The following is a 22,991-nucleotide window of genomic DNA, read 5'->3' on the forward strand; positions in this document are numbered from 1 at the left end:
AATTCACTTCAGTGAATATATATATATAATAACAAATAAACATTCTATCAGTTTACATGACTATTGGAGTACATACATTGAAAATACATTGAAAATACATTTTTAGATCAAAGTGATAGCTTTCTCCTCATTATTTCAATAAACGTAAGTACATAGTGTGTTTTTACCATCATTCTGGACCTCAGAGTCTGTTTGAAATTGCAGTTCAAACATTAACATCAAATGTGAAATGGCATGTGTTTACTAAAATACAATTTCTTGAAAAACAGCAACCTCTATAGCTCACTTCTGGCTTTAGCATGTTTTCTGTAAATCCAATGGCAAATTTGTCTGTTTGTGATGCAGGATGATAGGATCATTTCCATTAAACTTTTAGGAAAGTTAGTAAAAATGTCTGCTTTTAAAATGTACAGGCATGCATATTTTACAATATTAAGTGTTTCACTTACAGTTAAAAGTTTGACAATTGGCTTATGAGGAGTAGGTGAATAGAATAATGACTCAAGATACAAGGTGGAATTACGTACAATGAGATCTTTCAGTATGTGAAATGTCTACCTAGCTAGCTATTGTGAAGGTTCCACTGGTATCTGTGAATATTATCCATCTAATATGAAAACATAGTTGTCAGGAAGAGTAATATTTTTTAAATTGTCAATGAAATTACATGCACAGAGAGTATGACTCACAAGGAATCACTAATCCTGTGAGAGAGAACAAAGGAAAGCACGTTTTCTAACCCATCAGTCATTCTTACAGTATGTGTAAGCTGCCTTTGTTCAGCAGTCCAGTTTGATTAGTAAAGATCTGACAAGTCCCTCAAAAAATGAAAATCCAATGAATGTTTTAAAGGATTCACTTTCTCACAGTGTTATATAGGACCTTGTTATTGTTCAGTGGGTGGGAGAGCAGCAGACTTGTTCACTACAGCAAGTGGGTTGTAAGGTTTACTTGTTTTAAAAGTTGCTTTGGCAGTATCTCTTGAGCCCAGGATGCAGCCTCGTGACCTGGAGATGAGCACAGGGTGATGTGTCAGGGCAGAGGTCCATGCGAGAAGTACCAGCTAAGACTGTGGGGATGAATTTGGGACTGAGGCTGAGGGCATATTGGGCTGGTGAATAGACATGGCTTGTGCCCTGGTAACACCTCTCTCAGTTTATTTCTTAATGGGTTTGAAAGGTTCTGAAAATATGTTTGCTTGCAGTTCTTGCTCTAACTGCTAAAGTCAGAAATGGATGTGGATATTGTTACGACTGGAAATAGTTAAGCTATATTTCTCTACAGGCTGAGTAATACTATCTATTTCTGAGTCAGTTGTGTGTGCGTGTGTTTTATTCTGTGGCTTTGTGTTAATGACTCTAAATGGAACCTGAACACTTCCTTCCTTCCTTCCTTCCTTCCTTCCTTCCTTCCTTCCTTCCTTCCTTCCTTCCTTCCTTCCTTCCTTCCTTCCTTCCTTCCTTCCTTCTTTCCTTCCTTCCTTCCTTCCTTCCTTCCTTCCTTCCTTCCTTCCTTCCTTCCTTCCTTCCTTCCTTCCTTCCTTCCTTCCTTCCTTCCTTCCTTCCTTCCTTCCTTCCTTCCTTCCTTCCCTCCTTCCCTCCTTCCCTCCCTCCCTCTCTCTCTTTCTCTCTTTCTCTCTCTTTCTCTCTTTCTCTCTCAAAATTTGGGAACTCTTTTTATTTTGTTTTCCAATTAAAGGCTGTGAAATAATGGTGTTCAGGTATGCTCCTTTAGCACCCGGAAATGGACTACCATCTCCAGATCAGGTTGCTTCACCTCTTGTTCAGGTACTCAGATAAATATAAATGGGCTGTTGGGTAACAGGAGCCTTATAAGAAACACAGCATGTTAAGAATATGCACAGAGTTTCCTATCATCCACCTTTAGTAGAATGGATTGTATTTTCTGCTGCATATAACCAGCTGCTAAATTTTGTCTATATTTTTGAGGAAAGTCTTTGTATCTGTGGTCACATCTAATGAGTTGTTCTATGAGGCTGCAGGCAATTATGATAAAGATCTTTTTTCTTCAAAGCAAACGAGGTGACTCTGCATATTGCTAAGCAGGATCAACAGTGTGCATACCTCAGCTCTTAATGGAGTGTAAGGCTTGTATATGCCCTATTATTATGCTTTTGATTTGCCATATTCATGGCAAAATAAAGTTTTAATGAAAATTCAAAAATCATGATTTGCAGTCTTGCTGACAAGTCTTCGAAATTTGTGATATTATTAGAATATTATTCTACTTTATGTAAGTATTTGAAGGCATTATTTTTTCATATGCGCCAGCAATCATGGAACCCTTTTTCTATTTGCCCTTGATGCATAGTATGCTAAGACACTGAAATAAGGAGGGGGAAGGAGGGTAGGGAGGAGAGGATGCAAGACAAGAATGCTGTTTCCTTGGCAACAGGTGCTGTGCTGCTCAGGGCACAGGTGGCATCTGTCTTAAAGACCATTAATCAAAATGTATGCAAGAAAACGTGAAACAAATCTTAGTGTTTCTGCAGCACAGAAGACTTCACTCAACCAGCCCCCAATTACTCCAAATACTTGCAAAATGAAACGACCATTTTGGTTGAGGATTTTAGTAAAAATGAACAAGAAATAAACACTTATGATTATTACTTAAGAAAAAAAAAGTCAGAGAAAATATGTTAAAAATGAATTCTAATTGTCACTAGTGCCAGTATAGTAAAGTTATGATGGTCAGGTTGAAGTTGGGAAAACTTTTGGAGAGAGGGGACTCATTGACAAGGAGGACATCTGTGCTTTAATTTTCTGCAATGTGAAGGCAACCTGAGACAGTGTAAAATGAAAGCATGTATAATACACTCAAATAATTTTGAGTCTGTACCCAGTTCTGAATTTCATCAATTATTATTATGTTATATACATAGAAAAAAACTATTTAGAAACTCTGTCTTGGCTTTCCTGCACTTTCATTCACAGAGATAAAATTCATGTTTAACTTGGTATAAATTGAGATGAACAAGGTCAATTTCTCTGTTACTGTAATTTTAGACATAAACGTCTTCAGTTGTCAGTGCTTTTGCAGTGAAAACTGAAGTGTGCATTTGGGTTCTCAGTAATGTCTGAAACAGAGAACAGCAATGAACTTTTTCAGAAAAAAAATACCTGGCAAAGGTGATAGATGTGGGTAGTGAAAAAGTTGAAAAAATTGACAATGAAAAGAAAATAAACAATATCTTTACAGACTTTATATCTACATGAGTGTACCGTACTGCCTGTAGTGAGTCTGCCTCTTATGCAAGTTGTCATCTTTTTTGGTTGGGTCTTCCTGGCGTTTCATTTGCATGATATTTAGATGAGGAATGTCCCCCCCTTTTTGGGAAGCACTGACATGCTGGGTGCTATTGGAGTTACATACATGAATTAAGTGATGTAAATTTATTTCCAGGTACAAAAATAATATATTAGGTAGAAAAATAATATATTAATATTTTCATTAATCTGTTAAATATCTGATTATCAGTCTGTTTCTCGCTTCTGATGCGTAAGAATATGTCGGGCAGAGTGAGTGCAAAAGAGCAACAAACCAGTACCACAGCAGTTCAGATTTGGCTGGAATTTATTTCAAGGACAGGTTAATGTCTACAGAAAGTTCATGGCAGTGGAGAAAGAGATCCTAGAAATCCACCTCATTCTTCTGGAATTGCGTTGGCGCCTTTTATGTTTAAAAATTACTGAAGCAAGAAATAACCTGCAGTACTGCCAATGAAGTTACTCCCATATTTTTGTCTTCCTGGTCTGAATCATTGTCAGCATTAAGATGAGATTGCTCCAAACCATAAGCAGCATTTAATGGCAGCATTCACAGAAAACAGTGGCATGTCTCCAAGGATAGAAAAGGATTAATGAGATTAGTTTCATACTGCTTAAAGGCTGGGCAAATATTTAGTAAAAATATTATATGCAATAGCACTAGAAATAAGATCATGTTGCCTACCCTTTCTTTTATTTTGCATACTGATCTATCTAAGATGGGATCAGGACTTGATACCTCCCTCCACCTAAATGAAAAAATTACTACCTAGCTCAGTGCTTGAAGGAAACACATTTTTACCTTTCTTCAAAGTAAGCTGTCATTGGTGCCCTTGCTTACATTACTACCATAAAGAAATTTGTGTAACTATATACTTGTAAATTTTATGTATACTTATAAATTGTATAGATACATACTTATAAATGTATATCTTATAAAAACTTCTAAGTATAGACATATATAATTTATAATACAAACAATAGTTTTTTAATAAATATATACATATATTCATAAATTTATGTTGGAACTTTCAGTGGAGTCTAAATTCCTTATACTTCTCAAAGAAAATCAGGTTTAATTCTTTCCTTAGGCTTTAGCGCCTTACATTATGACATTCTGCTAACATTACAGAGCCTAATCCTGTAGACTCTACTTATCTCGTTTGCTTATGTGGGTGAAATAAATACTGTGTTTGTCAGACTGAAAAAGCTGCTGCTGAACTTACGAAACTTCTTTCATTTTCACTGCCTCAGGGAAGTATGAAAAAAGCATAGCTACAAGAAAGGGTCCACTCACTAAGCATCTAGAACTAAAGTTCTAGATTTGTTGTTCATTTGTTTTCACTTCTATGAAGCTGAAACCTTTACAATTTTTAATTAAAAAAAAACACGGGGCGGGGGGGGGGAGTATAGGAGTATAGGGCTTTTCATAGACATTCGTTCAAAGCAATGAGAGACAGGGTTTTAAAACTGTTTTCATTGGAGTGGCAAGTTTTCCTGACTGCTGGGATGTTCTGAGATGACACTACCATCGGGAGATCTTGACTTCTTTTCCATCTAAATCTTGACTGGAAATTCTATTTTGTACCTGTGATATCTTTTCTGACCAAACTTTGAACAGAATGAATACATTTCTATGAAAAAGCATTTCAGCTTTTTGCTTGTCACAGTTTTTTTCAAATGTTTCTAACCCTTTATATTTGAAAATCTCAGATACAAATAAGCTCTTTTCCAGAAAAAGAAATGGTATCAGCGGGAACAGTGACAGTAGAGCAATCATGTCATGTGACCCTTTTTATGCACCATATATTAATTGTTGCCTTCACTGCTAGTCTGATCTTTCAGTTTGTGTAACTCCTCTTGGCATGCTAAAGATTACTAAATGAGGCAGTCACTCAGAAATTGTGGGAGAGAAAAAGGAAATATCATTAAATAAATGTTCATTTCATGGAAAACTGTTATCTTAGAAAGTATTCTCAAACCACATTGTGTTTGATTTTGTAGTTTGGAAGGCTTTGTTTGTTTGTTTTGGTTTATTTTGGTTTGCTTTGGTTTGCTTTTTTAATGTGTATGTAAGAAGTGTTTCAAAAAACAGGGAAATGGAGCAAATCACATTATTCAGCTCATGGAAGGGAACTTAGAAACCAAACACAATGCTGTGCTTTTCTGCTTTTAGGACAGCTAGCAACACTGCTCACTGTTCATGGGAACGCTAATAAATATAGCCAGTGAATGACAGAGAGAGTATGTAGTAGTACGTTGATATAAATATATATGAATATTTATAAATGTATGTGAATGATATAGCGTTATGAATGTACGGTACAGAACATAGGTATGTATACGGATACACATGCTCCAGTGTATACATATAGGTCCAGTTGCAGCATCATGGCTTTTCAGAGCACATGCTATGGTTTTTGACGTAAAACTTCATGGAGTTTTGCATTTTTCCAGTTGTTCTAAAGGATGCAGGGAAAGCTGGTGGAGATCAGCAGATGTACAAAAGGTGAAGGCAGTAGGAGCAGCACAGCAGTGTGAAACAGGTTTCGTTGGGCTTTTGGAAATTTAAGTGTTCATGAAAAAATAGATTTATTTGCAGTTTGACAAACTCCATATAAATTTGATGTGAAATCCAACATAAGTAAAGAAATAATACAACCTAGAGTACCTTTTTTCCTCCAAGAGCTAACCATGTTTCTTTCTTCAAAGCAACACAATATTTACCCCGCTTTGAGCAGGGAGACTGAACAAAATTATCTCCAGAGCAACTTTCCAACCTCAACAATTCTGAGATCTGCAAAACTGTAATAAAACAAGTAACAAAATACAAAAAGTATTAAACAAAGCTTCTGTCAAAAACAGATGATTGCTAGTTCCTGAGTATGTTACTAAGGAAATTGGAATAAAGACAATAGACGATCATCTCAGTTATATTTAAATGCATATTCAAATCCTGTAGTGACGAAGATATGAATTAAATCCCTATACTTACATAAATTATAGATTGTAAGTCATGTATATGTTCTTGTAGAGTAAATTTACAGAAGGTTTAAAGTATTTGTCAGAATGTAGTAAAGAATGTCTCAGATTGAAGTAGATGTTGAATATAAATGTGGTTGTCTAGATGTTTTAGTATCAAGAGTTGGTACTCTAAATATTGACATATGATAGAGAAAAGCTTTGTATGACTTCCAGTACTCCATTTTATTTAATGGGCAATATTCCCATATATTTTTCATTATGAAGTGCCAGTTATTAGCAATGTGATTTTCTTGGGCTGGTAAATACTTCAGACAGACAAAATAAAGCATAAGGAAGTGAAGTGATTTGCCCCAAGTTTTGAACTCTTGCTAAGAAAAAAACAAGAATTGAACCCAGATTTCTTGGCTTTCAATTGTGTGCTTCTGTAGGAAAGTCATGCTGTAGGCGAGAACATTGATATCTAATTTTTCTCAAAACTAAGTTTCAAGTGAAGTATTCAGGAACCAGAAATTTTGGTAATAGATATTTTTGGTCCAAGGACATTTTTTGCTTGATTCTTATCCCATTTTAAGAAAATGATTTAGTGTATCATATTAAAATGTTTGCATATTGCAGAAACTAGTAGAAAGAACAGAAATAATGAGTTTGCTGCAGACAGGATATTCTCTAGAGATTTTATATTTGATGTTTCGCTACTCAGAAGTAATTTTACAGATTATTTTTATAACAGTAACTGATCTTGTTGATGTAGAAAATAAAATCTTGCTCATTGAATTCAGTATATCTAGACATAAATATGCCTCTGTTTATATTCAATGCATGCTGTATATAGGTGCAAGATTCACCAATGATTATCTCCACCTACAGTCCAGAAATCATGATAAAATTTTAATTTTATAAATGTAAGCAATGCATTTATAAAATACTTATCAGAGAAAAATCCAATGGTCTTAAAAAAGTGCTGTTAGCATATTTATAACTGTACGTTGTTAGTAATTAACATGACTCTGGAATACCAAGAGTGATAAACATGAATGTCACAGTTGAATTAATTAAGTAGAGGTACAACTAGAAATTTATTATTACTGCCAATCATTTGCTATTCTATTGACATTTCCTCTCAGTAATTTTATACTGTGTAAAGCTGTGTGAATTTTGGATTCTGTGAAAAGAGTTATGCATCTTATCAGGAAACTTCCTTACATAGCTATTGATAATAAATATAATGTGTTCTGAAGTTATGAAAAAAAAAAGTTTAAGCCTCTGCTTAAGACGTACACAATTTCATAGCAAATTGAAAAAAATATATAAATATATGTTAAGCCCCTAGAACTGAGGATCTTTTGTGTTTGTTTTTGCATATTTCCCCACAAAATAGGTGTAGCAAGTGGTGCTGTAAAGTTATTAAGTGTGCTTCATTTATAATCACAATTACACTGAAGAATGCTTATCATGTTTTATGCAAATGAGGCTCCGTAATACAGTACTCTACAAAGTGCAAGTGTTTCTAGAGTGGCTAACAGCTTGAATTCAGGGTGAGCATAAAGAATTGACGGACCACAAATGGGAATATATGGATTGCAGAACTAGTCTGTTATCCACATATCATGGCCTAAACTTTTGAAGTATTTGTCTGTGCAAACTGTTGTTGAGCAATGACCTTGTTTGTCTCATGTTGTAAGGAAATTCTTGCTAATCAGTTATTAAAATAGGGTATGTTCTGCTAGGTAGCATGCATACAGTAGCATGCAGTCTTGTTGCTTCAACTAGAAATTATGGGAGGAATAAAAGCATCTCTTCTCTTCATGTCTGTTATTTCTAGATGGGTGCTTCCAGAGTTGCATGCTCCTGCTTGCCCCTTCTTAGGTATATTCCAGACAAGTATTGTCTCATCCATCATGAGCAACATAGCAGAAGACAGGTTCCCATACAAAAATTCCTGATCCTGCCTCTGTGAATAATACTGAGTAAAAGGATACAGAAAGCTATCATTAAGTAAATGTTAATAAGAAAATGTGTTGTCCATGGAAGAAAACAATACTTAACATTAACTGATCAGCCATACTTTTCTGTACATGCTTTTTGCCTGTAACAATTGTAAGGAAATTTGTCTTATTTTGATCATCTTTCACTCACAGCATCAATCATTTTTCATAGCTTCTGGGAATAATGCAGTATTTTCATTGTCATGGCAACTTTTGAAATCTGTAAAATATCATTTTTCCCATGTTGTTTTGCTTTGAAATACAGTTTAATTCAACTGAAAAGTATATCAGAAATGTAGTACTGGTCATATCTTATTGCTTGAATAGTCAGCTAGGTTTGGACAAAGTGTTACATAAACTTAAAGAAGAACTATTGGATCTGTCAATCAGCTACCTGTATTTTATTTTATTTTTCCAGAGACATGTTTTTCAATGAAATGTTTAAAGACTATTGGAATTGTAATTACCGAACTGTCTCTTTAAGTGTTATGAAGATCATTAGGAAAGGAATTGCAGTGGCAAAAAAGACAGAGAAGCAGTGTGTAGAAAGCGATTCAATACTGTAGCTTCCTTGAGGTCCTTTGAAGAATATATTTTAGATAAATTTTGTACTGTAGCCTTTTTTGTTCCAGATTATGTGATCTAGAAGTCTGTGTAAATTTCAGCTGAGGGTATATTAAGGTGTGCTCCTAGCTAAGGCTTGGAGAAATACTCACAGACATGATGTATTCAGGATGAGAAAACTCATCTCTGCTTATCTTAGCTGGAAGTCATGGGAAGTGGGCTTTCTGAAACCCACAGCCTGATCTCCCTAGCAGCAGAGCTATTGCATCAAGCAGCATAAGCAGATGCAGCCAGGACTGAATCCCTTTGGTCTCTCCACATGGTAACACAGTCCCTGCAGGACCTGTTGCAGATGCATTACCAGCAAAGAAACCTGCTGCATATAGTGGCAGAGACCTCCTGCCGCAGTTCTCCAGGCTGTTAGCAAGGGTACTTCTCTGATGAGAGGGCTAGCAACCTTTCTGATGCTTTTTGCTTCTGGTGATGGGAAATCTGTTCTGAGCCCTCTCCTGTTTTGGGCAATGCAGCTGCAGGATCTTAATTTCTTTCTTTTTCAGTATGGGGTGTAGATCATTTTGCAAACAGTTGCAGGCCTCTCTTTTTCCCCACACATTTATTAGCATCCCCTTACAGAGTTTGTGTTCCCCAGAGCTCAGCCAGAATAGGAAACCTGTAAGCACTCCTTGGCCTCTTCAATCCAAAATTCAGTAACTTAATGAAGCTCACTTTCAAGAACCATTGAAATCCTTGTGCTGAAGGGCTCAGTGACACTCATATATTCAGTTTCTCCAGCTTCTCTCTGGAAACAGCAATCTTTCCCCAAAGGACAGGAACGCCTTGCTGGATGAACTGATAAGGTAGAAGAAATGGGTGGCTGAACCCATTGACTGGAAAAGTCACAGTCATTTGCTAAGTGTGTGCGTGTGTGAGTCCTAAATACTCAAGAAGCATTCCCAAACAAACAACAGTAAATGCAATGAATTTACCCAAAAGTAAGGAAAGAAAAATATATGAAAGAGAGAAATTGTGGATGAGGAGGAAAGAAGTCAATTTTAGGTACCAGAAATATGTGAGACAGCAAATAAAGTATTTGTTCTCGAGATGAGAGAAAACACATATGACATTAGACCATTAATTTCTTCCATTTTGTCAATACCTATAGCTGTCAGTCCCAAGCTGAGAGCAGAGGCATGCAGAGGTCCACCTTCTCTGCCTGGTGAGTGCCATTAGAGTTTGAGAATCATTATTTCCAGAGTAGGCTTATTTGATCTCTTTCCCTTAAAGGACACTTCCTCCCACTCCTACCCCCACCCCACCCTCCCCCCCCCCCAAAAAAAAAGAAAAAAAAAGAAAAAAAAAGAAAAAAAAAGAAAAAAAAAAGAAAAAAAAAAGAAAAAAGACAACCAATGCTTTTTATGTGGTGATAGTGCCATACCGTAATAAGAAATATAAAATATTCATTATGCAAGGATTTTTATGCTGTGATCTAGTGAGAAGCAAATTATGCTTCTTCATCTGCTATTGAGGTTTTTCTACAAAAAGGCTGAGAGGATTTGAGTGTGTTTAGGGGGAGGAAATTGAAATTGCTCCAGATTTCTTCTTGTCCTTGCAATTCTTCCCCCAGCTGTGGCTTTAATTTAGGAGTTCTGCAACATCATCATCAAGAGTCTATCCATCGATGCCAAGATTCAAACATTGTAAATGCATAGTGTTCTTGTATCTAAAGAAAATTGACTTATAAACATGGAACTTGTTTTGAAAGTTGTGTATAATTTTAGACTTCATGAAGATGTCCATTGTGGTATTTAACACTACCGCCTCCTCAGGAAGTTTTTATTTCCTTTTCTGACTTGCAGAATTGTTTTATAACATGGTTCATAGTGAAGCAGGAAATATTTACTAATACTTAGGTGTTCAGAGTATGAATTTGTAGATTAATGTCTTAGTTTGAAGACAGTTTTTCACAAGGAACTGGACTGCATGCACACACCAAGAAATAATGGCAACAAGGATGCTGTTAGTTTTAAGAAAAAAAAAAAAAAAAGATTTAGTCCTGTTGTGGAAGGGAACAAGATGATGCATAGGAACAGACGGGAACAGATAATGAATGAATGCGAGAAAGGAATAAAGAATGCTCTAGCTTTCTCATTTTTGTTCTCCTGCTATAAAACTATATTATATTATTATTAGTTATAGCTACAGAGTTATAATCATAAGATGATAAAATAATTTAGCTTGGCATGGTTCTCTGAAAGCTCTCTTGTCTGTCCAGTCCTCTGCTCAAAGTAAGATTAACATCAAAGTTTGATCAAGGTTATACAGGACCTTCACTAGTAAAGCTTTGAGCATCTCAAAGAGTGGAGGTTCTACAACAGCTTTGGCCAGCCTGTTTCCATTCTTAACCATCAACATTGTGAAGAACTTTTTTTTCCTTATGTGCAGTCAGGCTATTACTTTCTGCAGGTTGGAACTGTTCTTTATAGTCTATTCTCCATGGATCTCTGAGAAGAGTCTGGCTCTACCTCCCTACATCATCCCTGTAGGTAGTTGAATACAATAATTGTCTCTTTTTCCCCTTGTCCTGCTTTTTTTTTTTCCCCCACACACTATTTAGTCTCAGTTCCCAAAATGTTTCTCACTCTGTGCCCCAGCTCCTCAACAGAGAGACAGCCCTACACTGGAGCACTTCTCTAGAAAAACCATATGCCCGCTCCATGAATGCTCTGAAGTGCTTGAGGTATAAGCCAGCATGGTAGCCAAGCTAATAAGCCCCACTGAGAAAGATAATACATTAATTTGGGCTTGAGTCTGTCTAATACAGTTACACAGCATGGCTTTGCAGCTCCTTCCTGTTCTTGGGGCAGCTGGGAGCAGCTCTGTCACTGCACAACAGGAGTGTTTGAATTACTGCTGCTGTGGTGGCAAAAGTGGAGGTTCACAAGCTGTAGCTCAACTAGCAAATCTACTGGTAGCCTTTGAAGGTCTGGCTACTTGAAAATCACAAATGTTTTAGTTTTATACATAATAGCAATAGCCTCTTTAGTTAAACAAACAAACAAATAAACAACAACAACAACAACAAACTTTTAACTTTTAGTTAAAGCTAAACAATTTATCCTAAAATTCTTTATGGTTCTATGCTTTATGGAATCTTCTTCCTTTTCTAAACACTGTTTTGCAGCACTTTTATCACTGAAGTAAATACGAAGGAGATAGACAGTGCTATTTTGGGATGTGTGTCTTGTTTTGACCTTCTGGACTTGAAGAAGCATTTAAATCTATTTACATTGCTTGGCAGTTAGCTATACTTTACACCAGTAAAACATGCATTTTTATAGTGTCTTAAAGTGCTAAAACAGAGAAAGAACTTTAAAAAGAAGATTTTTTTTTCTAGCTGCTCAGTTTTCTTTTTTCTTCATATGAAAACATCCCTCATGGAATTTGTCACTGGTACTTTCTTATAATCTCCTTATTTCTGCCATCCCTTAAGGGCTACAAAGTAGCCATCATGAAAGCAAAAGAGGTATTTTAGAAATCTGTTTTGAAAAAGAGTGAAAATTCAATCTACAATGTAAAACACAAAAGTGTCGATAGTCAGCTTCTGCTGATTATAAATATTAATAGCCTCCATGCACTGAGGTCTTTAATATATAATATTCATTTATTCAGCTGGTTAAGATCTTTTCCAGCATGTTTCTGCTCAAAACTGCACTTATTTCCAGGTAATATTTCCACTCATTTTTTCCCCCTAAAAATGATGTCCAGAATAGAAGTCATTTTAGCAACTGTTCTGAATTAAGTCTAATAAAAGGCCCTCTATCATAATTTTGTGTTAGAGTTGTATTATTAATTTTGTATTTCTAACTCATTACACAAAACTATTATGAATAGAAAAGAGTGTGGTATTTTTAAGAGTTGATATTTATGGTATTTGTAATAATGTGTCATACATACACAACTGCTATCATGTAGATTTATAGGACAAACAAATATGGAGATATAACAATGATTGAAAATAAGTACTTGTTTATAGTCAAGATATTTATTTATTTAGAGTAGTAAATGCCATGATTCATGATGATTGTCTGAAAGATAAGATTGTTATGTGTTTAGAGTGATTTTGCTCTTAAGTAGAAAGATGGATTTAGGAAATGGAGATTAGATCCTATTCATGCCAGTCCAATCAGTTTGGAGGCAGCCAAGTAACTTTTCTGCACTGCTATTCTCCAGTTCTGCATCTGGCATTTGTTAACTTCTAGATTGGTGTGTGCTTTGAGTCTCATTAATTGTCCAGCTGAGTACCAAAATACCAAGAGGAAGCGGACAGCAAAGCACAGAAAGATGTTATGCCATTCAACAGCAAAGGGTGATTTTATTTATTTTTATTTTTTTCCTGAGGAGAACATCAAAAGTAGGCCAGAAAAATGATGAATAGGAAAGCATAGAGAAATGTTTTACAATAACAATGAATTCTAATGTGTCAAAGTGCATTTGTGTAGCCTTGTATTCCTCATGAGGATCTTCACTGTCAGCATTGTCAGTCCAGAGAGATGGATTTGATAGATGGGCCACTCGGTGGGTAAGGAATGGCTGGATGGTCGCATTCAAAGAGTCGTGATCAACGGCTCAATGTCCAGGTGGAGATCACTAACAAGTGGTGTTTCTCAGGGGTCAGTATGGGGACCAGTGCTGTTTAACATCTTTCTCACTGGTGTGGACACCACCACCCACTGGTGGTGGGATTGAGTGCACCCTCAGCAGCTTTGCTGGTGACACCAAGCTGTGTGTTGTGGTCAACATGCCGGAGGGAAGGGATGTCATCCAGAGGGACCTGGGCAGGCTTGAGAGGTGGGCCTGTGCAAACCTCATGAGGTTCAACAAGGCCAAGTGCAAAGTCCTGGATCTGGGTAAGGGTAGTCTCAAACACAAATACAGGCTGGGTGGAGAATGGACTGAGAGCAGCTCTGGTGGACCTGGGGGTGTTGGTTGACGAGAAGCTTAATGTGATCCAGCAACGTGCACCTGCAGCCCAGAAGGCCAACTGTATCCCGAACTTTATCAAACAAAAGTGTGGCCAGCAGGCTGAGGGAGGTGTTTCTGTGCCTCTGCTCTGCCTTCATGAGACCCCACCTGAAGTCCTGCGTTCAGCTCTAGGGACCTCAGAACAAGAAGAACAGAGACATAAAAGAATGAGTCCAGTGGAGAGCCATGAAGATGACTGAACGGCTGGAGCACCTCGCCTATGAAGACAGACTCAAGGAGTTGGGGTTGTTCAGCCTAGAGAAGAGAAGGCTCTGGGGAGACCTTAGAGTGATCTTCCAGTACCTGATGGAAGCCTGCAGAAAAGCTGGGGAAGGACTCTTTGTCAGGGCATGTAGTGATAGGACAAGGAGTAATGTCTATCAACTAAAGGAGGGTAGGTTTAGATTAGATATAAGGAGGAAATTCTTCACTCAGTGTGGGGAAGCACTGGAACAGGCTGCCCAGAGAAGCTGTGGATGCCCCATCCCTGGAGTTGTTCATGGCCAGGCTGGATGGGACTTTAAGCAACCTGGTCTGGTGGGAGGTGTCCTTGCCTATGGCAGGGGGGTTGGAATTAGATTATCTTTAAGGTCCCTTCCAACCCAAACCATTCTATGATTCTGTGATCATCATCCATTAATTATTTTGAAGTGTTTCTGTTGAAAACGTAATATATTGTAAGATCAGTAGTGCTGAAAAGACGAGATTTATTTTGTGGAGTTAGATTTTTAGGTTCTTTGTTTTTTTGTGTGTCTTTTGTTGGATTTTTATTTTATTAATTTATTTTTTTATTTTTTTCTGGAGATCCAGGAGCCTCCTTGTCTATGTAACTAAGCTGACAGAATGTATGGTTTTAGATAACTGAACAAGATATTTTTTAAAACACTAGTGCTTCATGGTCAGCATGATTTTGGTAAATTACTTGAGAGAAACACTATCCTGAGCATTGGTAGGTCTAGCCACATTTTAACTGCAAGGTATTCTTGTTCCTTCTTACAGGGTTCTTCCTATCATTCAAGTGTTGATGATAATCTTTTTCTGTTGCCCCAATTTTTGGCAGAGGATTTATTTTATGGAATTAAAGAGAAAAGGAATTACAAAGACCATAAAATTCCTACAATACTTAATTTTTAAGTCTAATATTTGATCTCTCAATATAAAAAAACTTCATTTTCTAAGGAGAACTATGAATTTGCATTTTACACATAAAGCATGTTTTTGCTATTAGTAAATATAGTGACATTCAATAGTATGAAACTAGAACTAATTTTAAATTCAACAGCACAAATACATAAGGTAGCATCTAATTTTGTAGTTTAAATTAAACATATAATTAAATATGTTTTACAGAACCTGGCAAATGTAAGCCATGTGTCAAATAGTAAGTATTGTAAGTGACATGTTAATGAACAATGTCTGTAAGAGAGAAGACTCTGAACAAAGTTGGGAAATAATTTTGGATATCAAAGAAATAAAATGTCCCTCCTATGTATTTATATGCTGCATTCACATTCATGATACAGGGGCATAGGAAATTTGGTATTTATGCCTAAATAAATAATAGCTATTTTCTTTGTGCATCTGTAAATAATTGCATATGCTACTGATGTAAGTTACAAAATTTGTTTGCATAGTCTAATAATTCCTTTCATTTTTTTTGTTTTCTAGGTAAGTACTCTCAGTATTCTTCCTCATTAAACTGACAGAAAACCTCTCTACCTTCTTGAAGTGCAACAAAAGAGGTAAAAGCAAGAGAACAAAAATGTTTGGTAAGAATTCAGACTGTTTTATGTGCTCATCTACTTTACTTTTGGAGGAATGCGACTGTTACATGGGATTATTTCTTCTAAGTTTTGTTATCTTGAAGAGAAAACAAGAACAAACAGAAGTAAGTAGTGGCAAGTAGAGAAATATGCATCTAGCTTTAACTCTCTGCGTTTTTTCTCACAAACATTAGATAAAACAACCTCAGGTAAAACAGATGGCCTGAGCTTCTCCAAAATGTGGCTGTAGTGTGCAGAGTTTAAGCTATTTATGACATTAATGATAGCTTCTGTTGCACTCATGTGCACTGCGCTGCAGGATTCAGGATGCACTTTTAGCTAGGAGAGATTGTTTTTAGTTTGAGAGCTAAGGACAGAACAAAGAGGGAGAAAGGAGATCACAACAAATAAATAAATAAATAAATAAATAAATAAATAAATAACATAAGAGAAATGACACAACTGAACGTTTTTGCAGCCGGAGCATGAATCTCACACTGAGGTGGCTTTCAGGACCCAACAAAAATGTTGGAAATGGTAATGCCACATGATGAGGTTCTGGACACTGCAAATGTGAGGTTTGTAGGCTTAGTGATGTTATAGACAATGAATGGACATGATAGTGAAGGCGACCATTGTTGGCAGAGTTGGATCTCAGCCATCTACCTGTCCTTTCTGCTACCAAACTGCAGATCTTCTAAGAGTGGTACCTTTAGGTATCCTTACAGGTTTCATTGTGGTACTCAAGATCAGTAGCCATTAGAACTTTATCTGACACACAATAGAAAAATAATTCTTAACTTTAATCCTGGATAAATTTTAGTTTGCCTAATTACACTCTGCCTACATTAAATTTTCCTATGCTTGTATTCATTCTCATACAAACACACACGTACCCCGTACCCCTAAAACAATAATACTAAAAATAAGTAAAATATTTTTTTACGTAAATAGTTTGGAAAATGGAAATAGCTGCATAGAAAAGATTTTGTCTGAAGATTACAAGGTTGAAAGGGAGAAAGCAAGACAGTATTTACTGCAGTTATAGGAAGGATGGATAAAAATTTCTGTCTTATCTAAAATTAAGAAGAACAGGGCAACATTTTTACTGTTGCATTAATTTTAAAGAACATCTTTTCAATAATTAAAGAAGTACAGATGGAGAGGAATATTCCTTTAACTGATTATGGTTTTCTGAAAATATGATTGCCATATGTATTTTTAATGCAAACATTTGTGTGTAATACGTAGTTAAAATTATTCAAGCCAGGTATTAAAAATGACTATATTTCATATTAAAAAAAAAAATTAAAAGAACAACAATAACAACAAATATAACAGCATCTTTTCATCTTTACTGTGTTATTCTTTTTGTGACACTTAATGCAGATTTCTTTCTTTACCTATTTACTACTATATATTGAGTGTTGAGATCTGAAAATATTAGGGAGACTAATACTGGCAAATATTATAGTAAAGACATAATTTCAAAGCTTTTCATAACTGATATTATAGTTCAAGTGTGTAGGAGGTAACACGCTTCAGGCAAACAGAATGAATGGTTTTGTACAGAGTACTTCAGTAAATCAACCTGTAGAGGGCAATATAGTGTTTTTGGCATAGCAAAATTTCTGAGGCTGTAATAAATGAGAAAGTTCATGAAGAGTTCATAAGGAGTTTAAAAGTTCATTCAGAACACCTACTGCTATATTTTTTTCTGCTCATAATAATAAAATAATACATCTTCAGCATTGCCATGGAATAGAAACTATCTTGCTTAGTGATTTAAGAAAATCTTTTCGCTCTATAATTCTAGAAAAAAAAAAAAGGCATTTTAATAACCACTTATAGTCCTATAAATATTTTGATACATAAAGAAATATACTGCACCACAATATTTTTCTTTGAAATAATGCATTGGATGTAAAGGGAGAGGATTAATGTGTGTTCAAAATAAAGAAAAAAACCAACAGCCTGTTATTAAGTATCCATTCCCCAAAACTTTAAACTTCTTTCTTTTCATCTAAAACACTCTGGAAGAGAGGAGTGAGGTCATTTATATGCTGAAAATAGGTTGTGTGACATGGGTATGGCAAGAATTGCACTTTTTGTGCAAGTGTATTTTGTGGTGCTAGATGCCTTCTGACAGAAAGTAAGATTGAATCTGACTACTTTGAGTCCTTTGACAAGGAACGGTTTTGAAGTGGTTACTACAAACTCTGTATTGCCATCCTCAGAGTAGAAATAAGAGAACTGTTCAGAAAAAAAATCCACAAGAGGAAAGGAACTGGGGCTTGGAAGAGTAGAATGCATTTCTTTTGTACCATGCAAAATAAAGACACAGGCGTATTTCAGGTATGGTCTACTGTTTCTTCATGCGGGGATCACTCAACTGTGCAAAATGCATTACGTAGGTAATATCTGATGCATGTGCACATCATCTTGCAATATCTCATGCATGCACAGGTGACAGTGCTGAGAAATGGCAAAAACATACCTACATGCTCATAAATACGGACCAACTTGAACTAAAATGTAGCCTTGATTTGGAGTTATTTTTCAGCTTAATCTTTTCTGTTTTCAAATACTGACATTTTACCTGGAACGATTCTAACCACTTCTATTAATGTTTCTTTCTAGCATGTTTTATCAAATTAATTTAATATGTAGCTGTTCTTTCAGCAAGTGGAAGACCAAAGCCAAATCATGTTTTAGTAGCAGCAAGGTCTATCTGACTTAAAAGGTTGAGTTTTAGATATTTATTTTTTTTTTAAATGAAAGTACTGTTGCCTAGCATACAGTGGGCTTTTACTAGATTCTGAGTGCATTTTCCTTATTATTTTCATACTTGATGCATTATGGTGCAGACATGGAATTAAGCACTGAAGAACGGTTCTTAAAAAAAAAAAAAAAAAAAAAAGGAATAGTATATCTAAGTTCCTAAGAGGTTTCAAAAGTCCATACAAATCAAGGCATTCATTCTCCAGTAACTTCTTCCAAATTTTACTTTAAGCCTTGCTTTATTATATCAAAACAACAACACTATGCAGGGAGTCTTCCACATAATTTCTGAAACGAGCTGCATTTTTTATAGTTAACAAAGTCTGTTTGAATAGATAAAAAGACTGGAAGTTCTATATGGTCTTTTTGAGATCTGTCTTGCTATGGCAACAGAGAATGTCTTTGAATCTCTCTCCCGACAAATATGAAGACTTGCTCCATCCACATTCAAGCAAGACTCTGCCAACATTGCAGTTCAGCAGTTCTAAAAAATCTACAAAAAAAAAAAAAAGCATCAAATGTTTGGCTGTGCCAAACATACGAAGTTAAAATGATCATATGACAAGTCTGAGTGTAATTACAATCTGATTGATCATGCTGGCACTTCTCATTTTCACCATCCAGAGTGGGTAAAAACTGTCAGTTGTCTGTAATGGGATCTACAGTGACACAGAAAACAAAAGGGATGGTGACCTTTATAATTCACCTGAACTCACCTCCATAAAAAAAAAAAAAAAGTTGCCTGCCTTTATCTTAAGGCTTGCATTGTGATTTTTCTAAATTTTACCTCTTGCATTTTACCTGCTTCTGTTGTACTTGATATGGCAATATGTCAACTGATGACCATTCAGAGTTTTAACTTCAAGCCATGGAAAATTTTAATTGTTGGCAAGGGTCACTTCCTAGCACTTTTCAATGTTAAGCTCCTGATTAGTGTCAGCACTACAGAGGAGAATTCATTCATTCTACACTAATTTAAGGCTCTAGGAGTAGGTAGCCTTTATTGGTAATCTTTAACAATGTTACATTAAATCATATGTTTGTCAAGTTTTAGTGGACTTCTAGTTTAAGGTAAGTAGAGCGGAAATCCAGTCTTTGCAACAAAATTTCAAAAACTTTGAGATGATTTTTACTTATACATTACCGTAAATGACCATGAATGAATATTTATAATACAAAAGTGAGATAATGACTTAATTTTTATTTTTCTCCTCATTTTTGTAGTTATCTTTAAGACATGCTCATCAAATTTTACTGGGGTGTGAAGTAATTTTTGTAAATACTTAGCAAGTGTATTGCTTTCCCTAACTTGCTCTGCAGTGTACCTTGGGAAGCAGTGACTCATTTTATACAATTAAAATATTTTATACAGAATGATTTCTTATGAGAAGATGGTGTTGTCTTTTATTTTGATAGAAATCAAAACTTCTCCATAACAGACATAGAACAGGAGCAGGTATATCCATTACGTAGGATGAGAGGATGACTAAATACTAATTAATTTCAAAGGTTTGAAAATGGAAAGGAAACCCTACCCAACACTTCCTGCAAGAGAAGTAAACCCATTCTTTTCTTTTAAAAGAAAATCATAATAGCATACCTGCCACAATACCACATGCAGTAATTCAGAAACTGTGCCCTTATGTATGAAAGCAGATTTTCTACTGAATTCATTTGCAAATGAGCACACAATTTTCTCTGCAATGACTGAAGTTCATTTCTAGCAGAGATCAGAGATTGGGATGATGACGGCAAGGAAAAGAATCCAATAGTCTGTTTCAGTTTGACACAGTATGGCAGCATAAATAAAAGCGTTACAGTTGTCACAGTTGAAATGCTGAAATGCACTACTTGCAAGATCTCTGTGGAAAAAAAGAGGATTTTGTTTCATGTATACAGACTGTGATTTCTGCACAATTTTCATAATTGTGAATATTTTCACTTTCTTTCAATTTATCTGTTTCAACATACTTAAAGATTCAAACAAAGACAAATGTATTAAGAAAAACTTGTGTTGCAAATTTAGACATTACGACTTTGGAAATGATTAAATTATCCTTACTTTACAACTTCGTTTTGACCATGCATACATGGACAGATAGCCTTCAGTTATGTAACTGTCAACAAAGGACCTTAGCCCCTTGCATTAAATGGGATGGACAGGGCTAATTGTGTTTTACTGTAGCTGCCCTGTTTTTTGGTAGAGAGCCCCTGTTTCTCCTTTTTTTTTTTTTTTTTTTCTTGTTAATCTCAGTTCCAAAGTATATATAATGTTGTAAGTCCTGAGTAGGAAAACAAATTGTTAGTTCCCTTGTTTGCATTTCTGAAGTGTTCAGCAATATAATATCTGGGGGCTTGGCAAATGGTTTGTGAATTAATATTTACAGTAACCTGAAGAGATAAAATGCAGGACAACCGAGGGATCAGACCCAGTCAGCATGGGTTCATGAAACGTAAGTCCTGTCTGACCAGCCTCATTTCCTTTTATGACCAGGTGACCTGCCTGGTGGATGAGAGAAAGCTGTTGAGGTAGTCTACCTAGACTTCAGCAAGACCTTTGACACAGTCTCCCGTAATATTCTCATGGAGAAGCTGGCAGCCCATGGCTTGGACAGGTACACTCTTTGGTGGGTTAAAAACTGGCGGCACGGCCAGACCTGGAGAGTAGTGGTGAATGGAGTGAAATCCAGCTGGTGACTGGTCACGAGTGGTGTTCCTCAGGGGTCAGTGTTGGGGCCCATCCTCTTTAACATCTTTATTGATTGTGATTGTCCCCTTGTAGTCTGCTCTGGTGAGACCCTCGAGTACTGTGTTCTCTTTTGGGCCCCTCAATACAAGAAGGACATCAAGGCCCTGGAACATGTCCAGAGAAGGGCTACGAAGCTGGTGAAGGGCCTGGAACACAAGTCCTGTGAGGAGCGGCCGAGGGAACTGGGGTTGTTTAGTCTGGAGAAGAGGAGGCTCGGGGGAGACCTTATTGCTCTCTACAACTAACTGAAAGGAAGTTGTGATGGGCTGGGGGTCGACTTCTTCTCGCAGATAACTAGTGACAGGACTAGAGGGAATGGCCTCAAGTTGCACCAGGGGAGGTTTAGGTTGGAAACGAAGAGACATTTCTTCTCAGAAAGAGCAGGTAGGCATTGGAACAGGTTGCCCAGGGAAGTGGTGGAGTTACTGTCCCTGGGGGTGTTCAAGGAAAGGTTGGATGTGGTGCTTAGGGACATGGTTTAGTGGATGCCATTGGTGGTAGGAGATGGTTGGACCAGATGATCTTGAAGGTCTTTTCCAACCTTAATGATTCAATGATTGTCAGACGAAGAACTAGATATTGGAGAATTAATGCCAGAAACATACATTAATTGCTTTGGGTGTTGAATTTAAATACCAAGGTCAGGACTTTTCACTTTTGTGTTTTCATAGCACCGTTTTGCTCAAAGGACTCATCAACTTATTGCTAAAATCTCTCATCTACTTCACTTACAAATTAAAAAGTTCATTTTCTCTACAACTGGGGCAATAAGGTAGCCACCTGGCTAAAGGCAGACACCTCTATTATAGACATTATATTTGGGAACGTCTCACTAGTCACTCGTTACGGCAAGACATCAACATTGTGGGCCTGTTTAGCCTAGAAATTCGAAGGCTGAGGGGAGACCTCATCAATGTATATAAATATCTGAGGGGAGGGTGCCGAGAGGATGGAGCTGGTCTCTTTTAAGTTGTGCCCAGCAACAGGATGAGAGGCAATGGGTGTAAACTGAAGCACAGGAGGTTCTGGCTGAATATGAGGGGGTGCTTCTTTACTGACAGTAAAGAAGTGACAGAGCACTGGGACAGGTTGCCCAGAGAGGTTGTGGAGTCTCCTTCTCTGGAAATATTCAAAACTCGCCTGTATGTCATTCTGCTCTAGCTGATCCTGCTCAGCATGGGGGTTGGAATAGATGATCTTCAGAGGTCCCTTCCAACCTTGGCCATTCTGTGATTGTGTGCTCACCTTTATCCACAATGAACTCTTGAGAGGTTGTTGTAACTGCAGTCCTACTGTGAGACATTCAGAAGCTGAAGAGTGATTCTAATGCAAAAATAAGGAAAAGATATTTAAGGTTTGATTCTTAAAGATTCCCTTAAGTCTTTTGAGTGGTAGGTCATATTGAATACTGTGTATATCACTGTTGTAAGCACAGTACTGTGAAAATATCTCATAGCAAGAACTCATCTTGTTAGAACCAGCATCAGGCATAATCATGCCATTATTATGTTATGAGTCTTTTTTATAACAAAATTTCCTCCTTTTTCCTATACAATGTAGGTCTTAAGACTTCTTTGCCTTCAGGAATATATATCACTCTAACTTTGTTTTTGCCAGTTAGACTAAACTAAAGATTGGTCTTTCCATTTCTGTCCTGGGTGATTTGCGTGGAGCACGGTAGCCGTGTGGACAAATTTCTTTCCTTCTCTTTCTTTCTTTCTTTCTTTCTTTCTTTCTTTCTTTCTTTCTTTCTTTCTTTCTTTCTTTCTTTCTTTCTTTCTTTCTTCTATCTTTCTTTCTTTCTCTCTTTCTTTCTTTCTCTTTCTTTCTCTTTCTTTCCTTCCTTTCCTTCCTT

General features: G+C 36.5%; 1 protein-coding gene across 6 annotated transcripts in view; it reads left to right on the plus strand.

The window, feature by feature from the left end:
• PDE4D (phosphodiesterase 4D) overlaps positions 1–22,991 on the plus strand; it is a 636,407-nt gene that overhangs the window by 379,815 nt on the left and 233,601 nt on the right. Inside the window, exon 2 of one of the 6 annotated variants that reach the window (XM_083816174.1) lies at positions 15,512–21,002. The exons of the other annotated variants lie outside the window; for them this stretch is intronic. Coding sequence (XP_083672300.1) covers positions 20,971–21,002 — 32 coding nt within the window. The 5' untranslated portion in view covers positions 15,512–20,970. The remainder of the gene's footprint in view (positions 1–15,511; positions 21,003–22,991) is intronic. 6 annotated transcript variants of the gene reach the window in all.

Source organism: Anser anser (genome assembly GCF_964211835.1).
Source record: "Anser anser genome assembly, chromosome: Z".
Lineage (NCBI taxonomy): Eukaryota > Metazoa > Chordata > Aves > Anseriformes > Anatidae > Anser > Anser anser.